The sequence below is a fragment of the Giraffa tippelskirchi genome, chromosome 4 (assembly GCF_054371585.1).
Source record: "Giraffa tippelskirchi isolate mGirTip1 chromosome 4, T2T-mGirTip1v1.2.pri, whole genome shotgun sequence".
Taxonomy (NCBI): Eukaryota; Metazoa; Chordata; class Mammalia; order Artiodactyla; family Giraffidae; genus Giraffa; species Giraffa tippelskirchi.
Window position 1 is genome coordinate 157,129,639 of NC_137278.1, and position 20,249 is coordinate 157,149,887.

The window sequence follows — 20,249 nt, forward strand, 5'->3', positions numbered from 1 at the left end:
TTAAAATTGTAGTTGTATCAATGTTTTTGAGGAAAGAATTTTTCTCACAGCATCCTTAAATGCTTGGTTCACTTGCTGATTCCTTAAGGTGTAAATAAATGGATTCAGCATAGGAGCTACAGAAGTACTGAGCACAGCTACTATTTTTGTCAAAGCAATCTCTTCTTACCTGAGGTTTTCACATATATGAAGATGCAGCTACCATAAGACATAGAGACAACAACCATATGGGAGGAGCAAGTTGAAAAGGCCTTTTTTCTTTGTTGAGCTGAGGAGATTCTTAGAATTTTTCTGAGGATATAGGAGTAGGAAAGGGTTACTAGCATCCACGTGGACATGAGAGTCAGCACAGCTAAAACAAAGCTCACAAGCTGCAGAGTGTTGGGGTGTGTGCAGGAGATTTGCAATAAAGGGGCATAATCACAGGTGAAGCGACCAGTGACAGTGGAGTCACAGAAATCCAGCTGCAGCCCCATGATCAGTGGTGGAAAGATCACCAAGAATCCAACCAGCCAAGAGCTGCCTACAAGCTGGTAGCAGATCTTGTTATTCATGATGGTTGTATAATGCAACGTTTGCAGATAGCCAAATAAACATCACAGGACATAGATGATAGTGAGAGAGTGACAGGCAGGAAGGCCAGGGGTCTCCCAAGAGAGGAAATAGGCTGCAAGTTTCTCTTAAAATTTTGTGTTGCTATGATGACACCTGGTTCCACCTGAACTTAACTTTTCTCAAACCTTGAGCTAACCAATGCATTTTTCTTATGGAAATGTTCTTCTTAAGCTATGTTAATGAAACTATGTATTTACTTTGGAATTTGCCTTTCTTCCAAATGGTTGTACCCAAGACTAACTTTTTTTCTTTTCTCAAACCTTGGGCTAATAGCAGCTCAACAAATCAGTATTCATATCAATTGTTTTATGGCTGGGGGATGACACTCCTTGTGACATCCTATCTCAAAAATGCATACTATGGGAGAGGGGCCTGGTGAAACTCCCTCAGCCTTATCTGATTAATAACTTTCCAACAGACATAAAACAGCTTGCTAAAACTAGCAGGGGGGCACTCTCCGTCCCTCTTCTGATGTCTATGTCAGAAACTTTCTCTGTCCTTTTTCACTGTAATAAAACTTTGCTACACTAAAGCTCTTCAGTGATCAAGCCTGGTCTCTGGTCCCAAATCTAAATCTTCTTCTTTGGAGATCACAAATCCAACACCATTCACCGTAAGCTATCAATAGGAGAAAAAGCTCCGTTGAACCAAATAGGATCAAGAAAAAGAGCTGAACAGCACAAGCATTATAGGAAGTAGATTTTTCTCCTTTGTCTCCAGTTAGAATGTGCATCAAAAATCCTGAGATACAGACAGAAGTAAACGAGATTTCTAAGAAGGAGAAATTCCTGAGGAAAAAATACATGGGGGTCTTCAGATGGGAATCCAGCAGTGTAAGAATGATGATAGTCAGATTTCCACTAACACTCAGCACATATGTGAGAAGTAAAAAGCAGAAACACCACTTGCATTTCTGGATTATTAGTCAAACCCAGGAGGATGAACTCTGTCACTGATGACCTGTTTCTCATTTTGTGTGGTTGATTTGACAAATCTTGTGGGAAAGTCAGGACAGAAACAATATATGGGCTAGACAAACAAATATGAGCGTCTCTTTTTTTCAAATAATGATTGTGTCTTCATGAAAAGTATCTGAGATTCTACATGCACATTCTACACTTCTTCCAATTTCATTATACACATAATGGGTATGTCTTCAGTTTAATATCAGTCATATTACTCTGCATAATGTCCTCTGATTCCTTGATACATGTTCACTCTGCCTTTGCTCCTTACAGTTGTTACTTGGGAAATCTAGTGACTGACCATGAGCTCGTCTCATGTTTCAGCGTTGAGTTAACATATAGATAATATTACTCCTTTTTTAATTCAAGTTTTTAGGATTAAAAGTACTGACTGATGATGTAAAGGACTGGTCAACCTAAACCTAATTAGTATTTCTCAGCGACATTCTGAATTCTCTCTGAGAAAATAGCCAATCATACATTTAATTGTTCAATATTGCCTGTTTCTTATAAAATTAGAGTTATCCAAGTGTTGTGTTCAAATATTTCTGTATGTTAAAATGATTTATATAAACAGCACAACATATTTTATAATAAAATAGTTATTTCATTATCACATATTAATGAGGCTTCTGAACTCTTAAATTACCTTGTTCATTACATTAACATGAAAATTCAATTTAGTATTTTTTACTTGATTGTTTCAAAATGCCTAACAATTCATTTTGTAAATATACCAAAGTGATGGGGGCATCAAGCAACACTTCACAAAATATGATAATGATATAAGAATCCTTCAACAATGGATTTAGATGCCAAATACACAAATACTTCATGTGTAGAGTCTAAACCTACCATGGACACCCACACCAAGAGTACGCACATGTCTTTCTAAAGTATAACTGTAAATTAAGAAAAGCAACCTATGCTGCACCTGTTTCTACTAACTGATCATAAATCACCATTTAAAGTTCTCAACTATTTAGATTATCAATATAGCTATTATATTAATATGTATGTATATTTATGTATATACATATATATTCATGTATATGAGAGACAGGCAGCAGTGAATCAATGTTATATAAGATATAAAAGCTGAGCATCCTATGAAAATAAGTTGAGAATACTTATTGTCAAATGCTTGATGGTTAGAGTTAGATATTTAAGGTGATATATTTGATTCTCTTAAATAAGAAGTGACCAGTCATAGATATATTTCCTTCCCTCCAACAGAGCTATAAATCCCTCATAAATACCTTTTTATCCCATCTCCAAAAACCTAATGAGATATTTTCTATGTATCTTTTCCCAACACTGTGTAAAAACCTGGAATCTTGAAATATTTCACCTGTCATATTGACATAAATCTCTAGATGAAAGAAGTTTGCTGCTATTAATGAAATAAATGTTTGAGAATATTTCTTTAATAGGCTTCTCTGATATTTTGAGGTAAGTGGGCATATCCATTTATTTTCCTTTGAAAAGGAGTAAACTTAGCACCTTTAATGTGCTTTGCTACCTATAACTTCATAAATATTCCTTGAGACAAATTTTTAATGACTTTTGGGATAAACAGTAATAGGGTACTGATGAATTACGTACAAGATCTGCTTTGGCAATCATGTTTTAATTGGTTGATCATGGGACCTATGGCACAGGGGAAGTTTGAGGAAATCGTGCAGCTGGATGTTAGCCAATATTTGAAGAGAACTGAGACTGAGCAAACCAACATGCTCTGATTTTTATTTTCATATGATCTAAGCATGATTCTTAAATGATGTGCAGAAATCTGTTTAATGTGAAAAAAAGTAAGGCACAGACGATTAAAGAAAAACATCAAGTTCCATGGGCTGTGAAACGTTGTTAAAATTACGAGGACTTTTTGAGATAGAGCATTCTAGCAAATATTTCTTTAGAATGAATTTGCCTTTGAATATTTGAGCAAAGCCACTAAAATTAGAAGCACATCCGATTTCACTTTTACGTTTACTTATTCCTTCCGACTGCTGAGTATGAAATCCAAGACACACTTATATACAGAATATATATGTAATGTATATCAAAACTATTGTTCATGGGGCCACAGGGTTGAACAGCATTGAGTGACTAAGCACACACACACATAGCTATACTTTCCAGGTGAGCACATTAAGTGGAGTTTATTCCACAGTGACCAAATTCAGTGTTAGAAATATGCATTAGTGTAATATCTTCTTAATGAACATATCATATAAGTAAAATCTATTTCAATAACTTTTTTTACAATCAATAATAGCACTTTAGTACTAGAAGTCTAATCGATAAAAGTTATCAAAATACATCACAATGTCAAATATAACATGAATAAAAACATCACAACGTGTATCTTTCCACTTCAAAGAACTTGTGTTGCCTTCATGTGATCTTATTTTTAAGAAAATCTACTCGAAGTATGTATTTATTTTGAAATATTTACCTTCACTGGTAAGTGCTCTTAACAAATTATAATACAAATTGTTGATACATCTGTAAACACATTCTAATTTTGGAAATTTGCCCTTGGCACTTAGTAATATATTATTAGTTCCCTTGTCACAAAGTAATATTTAAGCATTCATAGTGAGCATATGCATTTATATCAGTTACATAGTTGAATACCATTTTGATGTTCAGTTGCTCACTTCTGTTGGTCTCTGTGACCCCAGCGACTGCAGCATGCCAGGTTTCCCTGTCCTTCACTATCTCCTGGAGCTTGCTCAAACTCCATAATCAATCAAATTATTACTTTGGGGTATTATGAATGATCAAAAATTTCTAAAATTAAATCATAGATTAGAATAAGTCACACACACACATTTTGATATACTTGTTCTATTTCATTTTGAATGTAGATTCTACAAATGAAATTACTTTTCCTCCTTAAAATTTTCATACACATTTCTATACAACTGTTTGTGTTTGTCTCATATATTTATAAGAATGATTACTTTACCACAAGCTCAGTGCTACAGGTGGAGAAGGCAATGGCACCCCACTCCAGTACTCTTGCCTGGAAAATCCCATGGACGGAGGAGCCTGGTAGGCTACAGTTCATGGGGTCGCTAAGAGTCGGACACGACTGAGCGACTTCACTTTCACTTTTCCCTTTCATGCACTGGAGAAGGAAATGGCAACCCACTCCAGTGTTCTTGCCTGGAGAATCCCAGGGACGGCGGAGCCTGGTGGCTGCCGTCTGTGGGGTCGCACGGAGTCGGACACGACTGAAGCGACTTAGCAGAAGCAGCAGCAGCAGTGCTATAGGATAGTTTAAATTCATAGCAATGTTGTAAAGAAAAAAATGTCTGGGTGTTTGTTTCTTAATGTATATTCTATTTTGGTAATATATTATTGATTTCATAATTTTAATTAAGGTTGTTTACCCTTCAGTGTGATGCTTACCCAAGCCATGTCTTCATGATAAAATTAGAATATGAGATATAAGGCCCCATGTAGTTGTAGAAGTGGCTTATTCATACTGATAGAGCTCATTATTGTAAAATAGAATTTTATGGTAATATGACAATCTGAAAAAATGGTAAAAAAGAGGTACACAGAAAAAGAGAAATATCACAAACATTTAGTTCTAAGGAGTAAAATGAGAAATAAAGCACTAAATAAGGGAAGAGAGAAGAAATAAATGTAGTTCTTCAGTAAAAATCAAGACATTGAGAAGTTAGGTAAATTTGTGCTCATCCTTGATTAGCCAAGAGCTGGTTTTAGGGGAAGGACAGCCTCATCATATATCTGCTTGTCTGGTTAAAAGCAAACCATAGCAGCAAGAAAAAACAAGAAAAAAGCAATGATATTCATTTTCTATATCAATCTGTTTTCAAAAGTACTCAGTTTCATTAGTATATGGTTGCTAAGAATATGGCTACCTCTACATGAAAATTTCAGCCACTGAAAACTTTTTAAAAAATTAATTTATTTTTATTTATTTTTGACTGTGCTTTGGTCTTTGTTGCTGAGCATGGGCTCTTCTCCAGGTGGGGCAAGCAGGGAATACTCTTTGTTGCAGTGTCCCAGCTTCTTACCACAGTGTTTTCTCTTGTTGCAGAGCATGGGCCTTAGGCATGTGAGTTTCAGTAGTCACTGCCCCCGGGCTCAGTAGTTGTGGCACAGGTGCTTAGTGGCTCCAGGACAAGTGGGATCTTCCTGAACCAGGGATCGAACCTGTGTCCTCTGCATTGACAGGTGGATTTTTAAACAATGGAAAACCAGAGAAGTCCCTGAAACCTTTTTAAAGGTGATTCATTCACACTGGGTTTTACTACATGATATCTTTTGACTCTGATTGGTAAGATTGCAAGCCTGATGAAACATGTCACTTGGACAAGACAAAGGGCCAATTCTTTGCTTTCATAAATCTATCTGGTCTATTTAATCCTTTTAAGAGAATCTGTAGGTGGCTATTACCTTAGGAAGTGCTTCTATCTCTGGAGGTAGACATATTTTCCATACAACCAAACTGGCAAAATGAAGTTGGCTGAAATAAAATTGAGTGGTTACTCCAAAACTACTTACTTCTCATTGTCAAGCAGGATATTCTGCCATCTCCACCTACACCTCAACTGACAATATGACCCAGACTATGTGACTGAAATTAATCACTATAACAATAATAATAATAAATGTTAATGTTATTGCACCATTACTCAACTACTAGCAGTTTTAGATGCTTAAACTATATGTAACATAACAAATCTATGATTAAACAGAATTATTGACTTTCCTTCGCATGTGAAAAATTTGCAACCAAGAGAACTCACGCTACAAATGGCAAAACTAGAGGCAAATCTAGACAACTTAATTCTAGCATATATATATTTAAGCAGCATCCTATGCCTGTGAAACATAGTTCATGGTCAGGGATCAAAGAGATGATTCTTTGATCGACATTTACTCAGAGGGGCATCAATCAGCTTCTTCCAACTGATACTTTTATTGAACTGAGTGACAGGGAGTCTTGCTTTTTATCATGAACTGAAAAGGATGAACTGAATTCTACAAGGAACTGTACTATCTATTATGTGATGAAGGAAGATCTATTCTGGAAGAAGGAAACAAAATTGAACCAAATGAAGATAGATTGAAATCTTTAACAGAGAAAAAGGGAAGCATTTGAGAGAAATTATGAGTAATAAATAGTCATGAGATAAGTGAATCTATCTTTCCAGTTCCTGAGTTATGCAGAATTTTCTGGGATCCTACAAATCTTCCTGAGTTTTTTCTATATCTTATTTCCTCCTTAACCTGATTTTACATTTAATGTTTATTTGGCAAGCAATAGAACCCCACATAATATATTGGTCAAACCTTATCAAAGTTTATTAGAGATATCAATAGAGAAAAAATACTATTAGCTAGTATTTGTATGTATTTGCTAGTATTTGTATGTGTGAAGTAAGAGTCTCATAATGGAAAATATTTCCAAGCCAAATGCTGCCATCCCTGTATATAACTACCTTCTAGAAATCTGTTTACATGGTATTACAATTTCATTAAGCATTAGCTTTATAAATTCTGTATTCGAGAAATTTTTATTAAATAGTTTCTGCATTATTTTTCTTATTTAACTTCTCATACAATGAATTGCTAAAAACAAACATAAATGTAGAAAAGTATTTTTCTATTACTAATCTGTTTTCCTGATGACAAATACATAGAAAATTTAAAAACTTTCATGTAGAATGTAAGTAAATTGTAAGTTAAATTTCGTGCTCAAAATATTATTTTTCCACATTGCCTAACTCCTATATTACTTAGTTATTTCTACACTTATATGACTGAGTTTCCTCTATTTCACTTGATAAAAACCATTAAAAGTAGAGTATGTGTAAATGTATATATAAAAATATACATATATATGATTGTATACACATAGAACACATATATACATATATGCATGCTTCTAGAGACATAAGTATGTACTCTTGAATTTAGACATATATGTTCAGTTCAGTTCAGTTGCTCAGTCGTGTCCGACTCTTTGTGACCCCATGAATTGCAGCATGCCAGGCCTCTCTGTCCATCGCCAACTCCCGGAGTCTACCCAAACCCATGTCCATCGAGTCCATGATGCCATCCAACCATCTCATCCTCTGTCGTCCCCTTCTCCTTCTGCCCCCAATCCTACCCAGCATTAGGGTCTTTTCCAATGAGTCAACTCTTCACATGAGGTGGCCAAAGTATTGGAGTTTCAGCTTCAACATATATGAGTTAATAGTAATTTTATTCTGCTCAAGTATTTTAGGTGGTGTTTAATGTCATGCATATTATTGAAATTAATAAATGGAGCTTACCATGTGGCACTAGTGATAAAAAACATACCTGCCAATGCAGGAGTCTTAAGAGATGTGGGTTCAAATCCTGGGTCAGGAAGATCCCCTGGAGGAGGGCATGACAACCCACTCCAGTATTCTTTCTGGAGAATCCCATGGACAGAGAAGCCTGGCGGGCTACAGTTTGCTGGGACGCAGAGTCAGACGTGAGTGAAGCAACTTAGCACTCACACACATGTTAATATATGAAGGGCCTTTAGTTCTAAATTTAAGTTTATAATATGAAATTGCATAAGAACATTCTGAAATGATACTGCGCTAAAAAAGTTCATACAAGGAAGATTTACAATAAGAATATTAAATTTAAAATAGCCTTAACAATGCTGTTTCTGTAAAGAAATAGAATAAGGCAGAAGATATATTAGAAAAGATATTATTCATTGGTTCTCTAGTTAAAATTGTATTTGTTTTAGTTAAAATTTAAGTCAGGTCAATGTTTTGAGAACAGCATCTTTCTCACAACATCCCTAACCGCTTGTTTTACCTGCTGGTTCCGTAAGGTATAAATAAACGGATTGAGCATAGGAGCCACAGAGGTATTAAGCATAGCTACTCCCTTTGTCAAAGCAACCCCTTCCTTCACTGAGGTTTTCACATACATGAAGATGCAGCTTCCATAAGAGATTGAGACAACAATCATATGGGAGGAGCAGGTTGAAAAGGCCTTTTTTCTTTGTTGAGCACAAGGGATTCTCAGAATTGTTCTGAGGATGTAGGAGTAGGAGAGGATTATTGACATCAAGGTGGACATGAGTGTCAGCACAGCTAAAACAAAGCTCATGAGTTCTAGTGTGCTGGTGTCTGTGCAGGAGATTTGCAGTAAAGGAGCAGAATCACAGGTGAAGTGGTCAATGACATTGGAGTCACAGAAATCCAGCTGCAGCCCTATGGTCAGTGGAGGAAAGATCACCAAGAATCCAGCCAGCCAAGAGCCGCCTACAAGCTGGTAGCAGATCTTGTTATTCATGACGGTTGTATAATGCAGAGGTTTGCAGATAGCCACGTAACGATCATAGGACATAGATGCCAGGAGAAAAAACTCTGTTGAACCAAGAAGGATAAAGAAAAAGAGCTGAACAGCACAAGCATTATAGGAAATAGATTTGTCTCCAGTTAGAATGCTCATCAAAAATCTAGGATTACAGACAGAAGTAAATGAGATTTCTAAGAAGGAGAAATTCCTGAGGAAAAAATACATGGGGGTCTTCAGATGGGAATCCAGCAGTGTAAGAATGATGATAGTCAGATTTCCACTAACACTCAGCACATATGTGAGAAATAAAAAGAAAAAAATCACAGCTTGTATTTTGGGATCATCAGTCAGACCTAGAAGGATGAATTCTGTCACTGATGTTCTGTTTCTCATTTCTGGTGGCTGATTTTTGACAAATCTTACTGGCAGATACAAGACAGTAATAAATTGATTAGATAAGCATAAATGTCTGCACTTATTTTTCAAGTAATAATTTTATTTTCACAAAAAGTTTCTGGACTTTTATACATATATTCGTTTTCCCTAATTTTATTATACATCTTAGGAGTGTTTCTTTTGTTTAATATTAGTCTCATCTGTAGGATGCAATGTCCTCTGATCCTTACTGCATGTCTATTGTATCTTCATTTATTACTATTGTTACCTGGAAAATCTAGTGATTGAACATGAACTCTTCTCATGCTTCATTGTTAAGCTAAAATATAGAGGAAATTATGTTCTCAAGTTGTCTTTTCCGGGCATAAAATTCTGACTGATAATGGAAACCAGTGATCAGACTAAACTTAATTAATATTTCCTAGGGAAAGTTCTAAATGTTCTTTTGGAGAAGTAGTGAATAATACCTCTGCTAATTTATTCATTGCCTTTTTTAAAAAAATACAGAGACCAAGTCATTGTAATGTAATGTATTATAGACTTTTATTTATATTAAACTATGGTTTATATAATATTATCCATATTTAAAACCCAGTAGTCCATTCAGTTTCCAGAAGTTAGAGTCTCTTAACCCTTACTTTTATTCTTGATTTCTTAAAAATATAACTTTTCATGATATGCAATTAATGTAGTGATTTTTAATAGACTGTTTAAAAACTTCTAATAAAATAAGTTTTACAGATTGAGTTAATAGCTTAAAAATATGTTTACAAATATGTTAATGAAGATCAGAAATACTCTTGTATAAAATTAAGATATGAAATATGCAAACACTTTATATATGTCATTTAGAACTATCTTGGACATCCAGGCCAAGAATGTGTATCAAGTCTTTGTAAAGTGTGATTATATCAAAATTAAGGAAAATATGGTGTGTTCTACACATTTCGGAGAAGGCAATGGCAACCCACTCCAGTACTCTTGCCTGGAAAATCCCATGGACGGAGGAGCCTGGTAGGCTGCAGTCCATGGGGTCGCTAAGAGTCGGCCACGACTGAGCGACTTCACTTTCATTTTTCACTTTCATGCATTAGAGAAGGAAATGGCAACCCACTCCAGTGTTCTTGCCTGGAGAATCCCAGGGATGGGGGAGCCTGGTGGGCTGCCGTCTATGGGGGTCGCACAGAGTCGGACACAACTGAAGTGACTTAACAGCAGCAGTAGCAGCAGCAGCAGCAGCTACAGATTTCTGTTAATTGATAGAAACCACCATTTCAAATACATTTATGTTTCAGTTTATTGGTTTAACTATTGAATATATATTTAAGATAATATACTGTAATAATATTATATACACTGTATGTAATTGTATGTATTAGAGAAGAAGAGAATCACAAAAGAGGGTCATAATCAATGCTTTGTAATAAATAGAAGCATCAGATTAAAAGAAACAGAATACTTACATACGGTCAAAAGGCTGATGATTTGTGTGACATATTGAGTACAAACTAATGTGCTCAATTATCATAAATCAAAAGAAAAGTAGTAGTCTAATGCTTCATGGAGAAATAACTATTTTCCCTGTCTTTCCATAAATCTCTCTGTTCTTCCATAAAACCCTTCAAATTTCAGGAGCTAAATAGCTAATGGAACAGTTTTCTCATATTTTTCTTCATCACTTGTCCCAAATATGGAATCCTGAACATATCCCACCAGCTGTCTTAGCAGCAACATTTTCATGTGAAAGCTAAAAAGGAAAAACATTTGAGAACTCTTTTGTAATAAGCTCTTCTGATATTTCACAGAAGGCCATTTCCATTTATTTTTCTTAGGAAAAAAGTAAACCTAGCCCATTTAAAGTGTTTTGTTACAGAAATATTATTTTTTTGGCTTCATAAATATTCTTTGAGATAAATCGTTAATGACTTCTGGGAAAATAATAATAGGGCACTGAAGAATCATGCACAAGATTAGCTTTGGTGAGTATCTTTTAATTGATATTATGTGACCTGTGTCCCAGGAGAAGATTGAGAAAATTATCCAGCAGGGGGATGGTCAAGTATGTGGTGAGGTGGGAAGTGTAATGAAAATAAACCAACATTTTCTGATCATATTCTTATGATGGATATATCCTTCACACCGTATGGTATATGTTTGAAATATGAAAGCAAAACAGACAGAAGACTATTAATGAAGAAAGACATGGTCTCATTGTGTATGAAACAACTTTAAAATTATTAAATCTTTTGAGTTTCATCATTTCAGCTATATTTCCTTAAGAAGTACTTCTACTTTCATCAATTGAGCTAAATAACTAGCATACACCAAAATTAGAAACAACCGAAATTTCACCTTTATGTTTCTGTATTATTTCAATGTATCAGCATAGAATTCAAGATACACTTTAATGTGTACCAAAACTGCTCTTACTAATGAGCAAATGAGGCACAGTTCATTCCATAGTGAGTAAATACAATGCAGAAAAAGATAACTTCTTCAAAATAGCATCTTGTTGTTGAATATATCATATAACTGAAAACTAAGATACTTAAATTACTTTTGTGTAACCAATAAGATACTTTAAAGCAGAGGCTTAATTAATAGTTGAATTATTAGATATTTTATCACCACTGTAAGTATAAATATAATTATAAAAACACAAAATGATGTTTTTCCATTTTAAATAATTTGTCTTCAAGTGATATATACATTACTTCAAGCATTTGATAAATAATAGGAAATCTTCATTTTAGGCAATAGTTAACCATTGGCTATGGGCTTCCCTGGTGGCTCAGTGGTAAAGAATATGCCTGCCAATGTAGGAGGCGTGTGTTCAGTCCCTGGGTTGGCTTCAAACCCTGGGTCGGGTTTTCCACATTTTTTTTTTTATTTCAATTTTTAATTAAACTTCACCTTTGAATTCAATATTTCCATTCCTTATAATTAAATGGTGTGAGATACTTAGAGTGCTTGAAAACAGTAAAGGTGTGTGATTTATCTTTGAATTTCCCTTATTTGAGTACCAATAATTGTGTTCTCTGATGCTTATACATGTATCTTAAATAGATGTGTAAAGCATCTTACGCTGATTTTCAGTAATTTCATGGACTAAGCATTTTATGATTACCTAATTCTGAGTATTTAAAGTTAAAATTTTTCTGTTGTTATGATATAGCCAAACAAAGGTCACTGCATGTGATGTAAAAGCAGTTATCCCTAATATGTAGCAATAATAATTTCATTAATAATTAATATTTAATAATTAGTCATAATTTCTGTTGACATCACTCACTGGAATAAATCACCCACCAAACAGCTGCAGTCTCTCACAATTCCAGTTTATTGACTAACAAGACGAGTATAACTTGGAAAAATATAGATAAATAGTTCTGATGAAGCAGAGCTGGTAGAAAGTGATATGGACAACTTAAAATAATCTATTTTCACAGTAGAAGATAATTTTTTTTTCAAATCTTTTTAACAAAACTTATTTATATTTATTTAACTTATTTATTTTTAATTTTTATTTTATATTGGAGTATAGTTGATTAACAATGTTCTGTTAGTTTCAGGTGTACATCATAGTGATTCAGTTATATGTATACATGAATCTATTTTTTTCAAATTATTTTCCCATTTAGGTTACTACAGAATAGTAAGCAGAGTTCACTGTGGTACACAGTAGGTCTTTGGTGGTTATCTCCTTTAAATATAGCAGTGTGTACATGTCCATGTCAAACACTATCTGCAATCCGTTTTTTTTCCCTTTACAGATTTTGAATATCTGACTCAATAGAAGAGGAAATAAGAGTAGGGAGGAGACAGAGTCCTTTGGTAGAAATAATCATAAAGCATGGTTTTCTAAGCCTTGAATTTAGGTTCCATTCCATTCATTAACTGTGGGTTATTGTGAATTTTATTTTGAATCATTTATTCCTCATGTAGGATTTGAATAGCTATCTAGAGCTTTCTACTTGTCTTTTGAAATTAAAGACCAATATTAAAATCACACCTCAGAGTCTCCCTATGTTTGCCAACTGTGGAATAAATGATGCATAGAACTGGGAACGTTATAGGGGGAAAAAAGTAACAAATACAGAGAAATACTTTTGGAAGTAGAAAAGTGAAATAAAAAAGGAGCTATAAAATAACTGTGAAATCTTTGACCACTCTATTCAATTTGAATTATGTCCTCCTTTCTTTACAGTATATCAGTTTTGTTCATATTATTTTCACTTACTAAAATACAAAATAATTTAATTTTCAATTATGTTGACTGTTTGAAGTCTGTTCCTGCACTAGAAGTAAACTCTGCAATATCAAGAGGTTTTGTGTGCTTTGTTCCCTTCTGCATATCAATCGTCTGGATCAATGGTTTGTGTTTATGTGTGGTTTATTTGTGGTTTCAGCTACAGATTTCATAATGATGAAACCACTCTTGTATTCTTGCCTGGAGAATCCCAGGGACAGCGGAGCCTGGTGGGCTGCCATCTATGGGGTCACACAGAGTCGGACACGACTGAAGCGACTTAGCAGCAGCAGCAGCAGTGCTTGATTGATAATAACATTTTATTGGTGAAGTCCTTCAAGACTTGTTTTACCTACTGGCTCCTTAAGGTGTATATAAAGGGATTCAGCATGGGAGCAACGGAGGTATTAAGTACTGCTACCCCTTTACTCAAAGCCACACCTTCTTTGGCAGATATCTTGACATACATAAAATACAACTCCTGTGAGAAATGGAAACCACAGTCATATGAACAAGTAGAGAAGGCCTGTTTCCTTTGCTGGGCAGAAGGGATCTTCACAATTGTTCTAAGGGTGTGTAAAAGAGAATCACCAAGGCTAAAGTTACCATGAGTGTGAATGCTGCTAAGAAAAATGCCGTAAGTTCTAGAAACTTTGTGTCTGTGCAAGCAATCAGTAGCATAGGAGAAGAGTCACAAGTGAAGTGATCAATGATGTTGGAATCACAGAAGTCCAGCTGGAGGCCCATAATCAGGGTGGAGTGGGGGAGGGAAGATAATTAGGAAACCAGCCAGCCAGGAGCTGATTACAGGCTGGTTTCAGACTCTGTTACTCATCACGGTTGTGTAATGTAGAGGTTTGCAGATAGCCACATAGCGATCATAGGACATCACCGCCAGGAGAAAATACTCTGTGGAGGCCAGAATTGAAAACAAACAAACAAACAAACAAACACTTGTGTCATTCAAGCATTATAGGAAATGATTGTGTCTCCTGTAGCAGGGCTGCTCAGAAACCTAGGAATACAGACTGTGGTGAATGAAATTTCTAAGAAAGAGAAATTCCTGAAGAAGAAATACATAGGTGTCTTCAAACAAACACTGACTAGTGTTAACATGATGATGTTCATATTTCTGCTTACATTTAGTAAGTAGGTGAACAACATAAAGGAGAATATTACAACTTGTAACTCTGGGCCGTCTTTAAGTCCCAGAAGAATGAATTCTCTGATTAATGTTTTATTTGGCATGACTAAACTCTGAATCCTGCAGGTCTGTAGGTAAAAATAAGAGTGGATATCAACTCCTTATATGATTTCAAATACATTTATAGTGCTCTTATTCTGTGCAAAGAATAAAACACGCATTAACAGGAAGTGACAAAATTTTATCCATCAGAATAATGCAAATTCATATTAGAATTTGTCTAGCAGGGAAAAAAATTAATCTGTGTTTGAAAACCTTAGAGTTTAATCTCAGCTTTTGATAATTCCCTGCTGTATATTTTTGATTACTTATTAACACACAAAAAGTTGTTTTACTCATAAAAATGAGTAATAATGATAAATACTTAGCTTACTTCATTGGGAAGTAGGTCATTGGGAAGATTAAACAAGTTACTGAGTATATAGTATTTCTGAAAATATAATGTGCATAAAATTCTACATGCTAATTTTTCTATTCAAAAATTTATTTTTGATTTGCAATGCATTCTTTTTCTAAATAAGTTGTGGTCTAGTCACAGTACAAAGTTAAAGAGAAAATATTGTATTTATGAGCAATTCATTGAAATCAATTCTCTTCTGCTTTTATGCAAAATTAACTGTATTAACTCCTCTTTAACCCTTTGTTCGGAGAAGGCAATGGCACCCCACTCCAGTACTCTTGCCTGGAAACTCCCATGGACGGAGGAGCCTGGTAGGCTGCAGTCCATGGGGTCGCTAAGAGTCGGACACGACTGAGCGACTTCACTTTCACTTTTCCCTTTCATGCACTGGAGAAGGAAATGGCAACCCACTCCAGTATTCTTGCCTGGAGAATCCCAGGGACGGCGGAGCCTGGTGGGCTGCCATCTATGGGGTCGCACAGGGTCGGACACGACTGAAGCGACTTAGCAGCAGCAACCCTTTGTTAGCCCAATGTTAGCCCATAAACAAAGTCACAGGGTAAAATTTCCTGTTGGAATCCTTAAATATAGTCAATCATTAAACAATGAAAGAGATCATATTGTTTCCTATAAGATTATATACTTATTTCAGAAAGTTATTGCATGACAACCTTTATCAAGTTCTGCTTTCAAAAATTATAATTTGATAACTGTATTGTTTATTAAACTAGTTTTGAAGGATGTAATAGGGAAAGAAAATATATTAGAAGGAAGATAGTAACAGCAATGATAACAGTAATTAATCATACAACAAAATATAATGAGTTTTATTATTAGTGTTATTATTAGTATTATTCATAGTATAACAAAGATGTAAACAGCCTTTTACTCTGTGCCCAAAATGATTTTGGTTGGTCCTTTTAAGAGACTCATTATGCAGATGAGGGAATTGACAGAAAAAATACTACCTGACTCCCTCCTCAGGCAAGTGTGATACATTTATGAGTTCAGCTCTGACAAATTTACAAAGCTATTGGCAGAGAAAATAATGCAAGAATTGACAGTGCCTTCATGCTGCATTTTAAAGAGAGTAATTTTTAGAGATATATGATTTCAAAAAGATAATTAATGATGTAGATAAAGAAAAAACAGACTCACCTTTCTGATAGTCGTTGATGGAGCCGAGTCATGGTTTAAACCTGAATATTTTTCTGATTATCTGTAATAAGAGAAACATGATGTTTTAGGCAGAAAAGACTTCCCTCATTTTGACAAATTTTATAAAACAAATTCATATTTGTGCACTCATGATTAAAAATTTAAATCTTTGGTTTGCATTTTCCTAGTCATAAACCAACCATTTCTCAGTCAAATACCCAATCTGTGAGGATGAAAAAATCCAGTTAGCAAACGTCCAAAATTTTTTTTGCAATTTAAATGTCATATGTTTTATGACTTCTGATATTGCTCAGTGATATAGGTTTTCCAAAAAGCTTTTCTCCAAAAGAAATTGACCCATTTAATATATTTTGAATGTACTGTTACAGATTTTTTTTTTTTTTGAGAGAAACATAAAGAAAACTTCTCTGGAGAAAGAAAAACCAGTGTATCTACAATGCAATTAATTTTAGCTACAATTTTTAATAAGGTTCCTTTGGGAGCCATTAGGTATTGAAGGACTATAGAATTCTATTTATAATATTGGAGTTTCTATGGAAAAAAAGGAAAGAGTGATGAAAAAATATTTCTTGGTTATTTTTCAAATATTTTTCTAATCATTGTTTTAAAAGAACAGAGACTCTCATTGACTCTCTTGCAAATTTCTGTGAGAAAAATGAACATGAGGTAAAAATTTATTTGGAGCCTAGAAGAAATCCCTTACCTATGTGGTTCTATAGTACAAACAATGGTGAAAAGGTGTTTTTTTATGTTTTTGTCTTTCCTTTCTTTTTTAAATACAGCTGATGTTCTCTTTGGAAAAGGTCATACATTTTTAATGAGAGATTTAATAAAGTATTACAGATTTCTTAAAGTAAATATTTTGCATACTTGGATTTAGAAAGGAACAGATAAAATGTGTCACCAAAGATTGGGTGTTTTAAACTTTAATTTTAGTTAAAATTAATTAACATAATGGTTTCTAGGCTTCAATTAATGCTGTCATAGGGATGCCAAACCACATGGTCTGTGCTCTACCAAGCTAAAATAATAGCTGTTTACTTTGCATGATAGGGAGTATTTGTAGGGCTGAATGTAATGATTATGGTAAATAGGGCTCTATTATCAGGCAGAGGTAAAGAAAAGATAACACCTAATAGCATGACTCTATCGGAGGAGTTCAGTTCACCTCAGTTTAGTTGCTCAGTCCTGTCCGACTCTGCAACTCCATGGACTGCAGCACGCCAGGCATCCCTGTACATCACCAATGTCGGAGTTTATTCAAACACATGTCCATTGAGTGGGGGATGATATCCAACCATTTCATCCTCTGTCGGCCCCTTCTTCTCCCATCTTCAATCTTCCCCAGCATCAAGGGCTTTTCAAATGAGTCAGCTCTTCACATCAGGTGGCCAAAGTATTGGAGTTTCAGCTTCAACATCAGTCCTTCCAATGAACACCCAGGACTGATCTCCTTTAGGATGGACTGGTTGGATCTCCTTGCAGTCCAAGGGACTCTCAAGAGTCTTCTCCAACATCACAGTTCAGAAGCATCAATTCTTTGGCGCTCAGCTTTCTTTATAGTCCAACTTTCACATCATACATGACTACTGGAAAAACTATAGCTTTGACTATGATGTACTCTGTATGTAAGTTAAATAAGCAGGGTGACAATATACAGCCTTGACATACTCCTTTTCCTATTTGGAACCAGTCTCTTGTTCCATGTACTGTTCCAACTGTTGCTTCCTGACCTGCATACAGATTTCACAAGAGGCAGGTCAGATGGTCTGGCATTCCCATCTCTTTCAGGATTTTCCACAGTTTATTGTGATCTACACAGTCAAAGGCTTTGGCATAGTCAATAAAGCAGAAATAGTTCTGGAACTTTCTTGCTTTTTCGATGATCCAGCGGATGTTGGCAATTTGATCTCTGGTTCCTCTGCCTTTTCTAAATCCAGCTTAAACATCTGTAAGTTCACGGTTCATGTATTGCTGAAGCCTGGCTTGGAGAATTTTGAGCATTACTTTACTAATACGTGAGATGAGTGCAATTGTGCGGTAGTTTGAGCATTCTTTGGCATTGCCTTTCTTTGGGATTGGAATGAAAACTGACCTTTTCCAGTCCTGTGGCCACTGCTGAGTTTTCCAAATTTGCTGGCATATTGAGTGCAGCACTTTCACAGCATCATCTTTCAGGATTTGAAATAGCTCAACTGGAATTGCATCATCTCCACTAGCTTTGTTCATAGTGATGCTTCCTAAGGCCCACTTGACTTCACATTCCAGGATGTCTGGCTCTCGATGAGTGATCACACCATTGTGAATATCTGGGTCATGAAGATCTTTTTTGTACAGGTCTTCTGTGTATTCTTGCCACCTCTTCTTAATACTTCTGCTTCTGTTTAAAAGGAGAGATAAGAAAGCCTGCTATTCATTATTGTTGTGTAATGCAATGGCTTATAGATAGCCACATAATGCTCACAGGGCATGACAGTCAACAGAAAAAATTCTGTTGAACCAAGGAATATGAAGAAAAATCCTGGGCCATGAAAGAATTATATGAAACGGTCATATCCCCTGTTACAATGCTGACCATAAATATAGGAATACAAACTGTCATGAATGAGATTTCTAGGAAAGAGAAATTCCTAAGGAATAAATACATTGGTGTTTTGAAGTGTGAATTTACCAGAGTAAGGGTGATAACTGTCATGTTTTCAGTCACACTCAGTATATCTGTGCAAAATAGAAATAGAAAAATGGAAACATTTAGCTATGGATCATCTGTTAATTCCAGAAGAATGAACTCTTTTGCAGAGGTGTGATTTTTCATTTCTTATTGCTTACTTCTTCCTGGTCTGTAAATACAAACAAGAAACATGATTTAGTGAGTACAGGATTCCTTTTTTCTAACCTCTGCTTGTTTAAGAAATGTATAATATAATGGGTCAATAAATTAGCCACTTAGTGTTACCACTACTTTTGAAACCAAGTCTAAGCCAGGACAAGAAAACTTACATCTTTAAATCATTCTCCTTTTAATATTGAGTGAGTCCCTTGATCTCTTCAAGAAAATTAGAGATACCAAGGGAACACTTCATGCAAAGATGGGCTCAATAAAGGACAGAAATGGTATGGACCTGACAGAAGCAGAAGATACTAAGAAGAGGTGGCAAGAATACACAGAAGAGCTGTACAGAAAAGATCTTCACGACCCAGTTAATCACGATGGTGTGATCCCTCATCTAGAGTCAGACATCCTGGAATGTGAAGTCAAGAAGGCCTGAGGAAGCATCACTACGAACAAGCTAGTGGAGGTGATGGAATTCCAGTCCATCCTAAAGGAGATCAGTCCTGGGTGTTCATTGGAGGGTCTGATGTTGAAGCTGAAACTCCAATACTTTGTCCACTGGATGTGAAGAGCTGACTCATTTGAAAAGACCCTGGTGCTGGGAAAGATTTAGGGCAGGAGAAGAAGGGGATGACAAAGGATGAGATGGTTGGATGGCATCACCGACTCAATGGACATGAGTTTAGGTGGGATCTGGGAGTTGATGTTGGACGGGGAGTCCTGGCGTGCAGCAGCTCATGGTGTCACAAAGAGTCGGACATGACTGAGCGACTGAACTGGACTGAACTGAGTCCCTTGAAAGGACTAATAATCATGTTTGTATAAGAAAAGTATGTTTATCACATGTAGTTAACTTTCTTATCAGAGTTTGATCATATGGGTAAAAAAGTTAAGTAAAATACTATAAAATGTTCTAATGTTCGTTCAATCACCACACGTATAATGATTTTTCTGAAAATGAAACATTTTGAAATTTGTCTTTAAGAGTTATTTTCCATATGTTTAAATCTTAATGTCATTTTGGCTACATAATTAATAACTTACCAAAAGATCAGAGCCATCAAAATTAATAT

The 20,249-nt window shown here is 35.3% G+C and overlaps 1 protein-coding gene and 2 pseudogenes across 1 annotated transcript; all 3 read right to left on the reverse strand.

Moving 5' to 3' along the window:
* On the reverse strand, nt 1-1,586 carry LOC145545683 (olfactory receptor 6C76-like; annotated as a pseudogene).
* Nucleotides 1,587-8,372: 6,786 nt separating this feature from the next.
* LOC145544615 (olfactory receptor 6C76) lies at nt 8,373-9,308 on the reverse strand. Its single transcript, XM_081587484.1, has one exon. It carries the CDS (start codon nt 9,306-9,308, stop codon nt 8,373-8,375), a length of 936 nt encoding a protein of 311 aa, XP_081443610.1.
* A 1,678-nt stretch (nt 9,309-10,986) lies between these two features.
* On the reverse strand, nt 10,987-19,158 carry LOC145545684 (olfactory receptor 6C65-like; annotated as a pseudogene).
* Nucleotides 19,159-20,249: the final 1,091 nt, after the last annotated feature.

What these genes read in the sequence shown, in the direction of transcription:
- LOC145544615 (XM_081587484.1), bottom strand. Translation starts at nt 9,308, where the DNA reads ATGAGAAACAGAACATCAGTGACAGAATTCATCCTTCTAGGTCTGACT.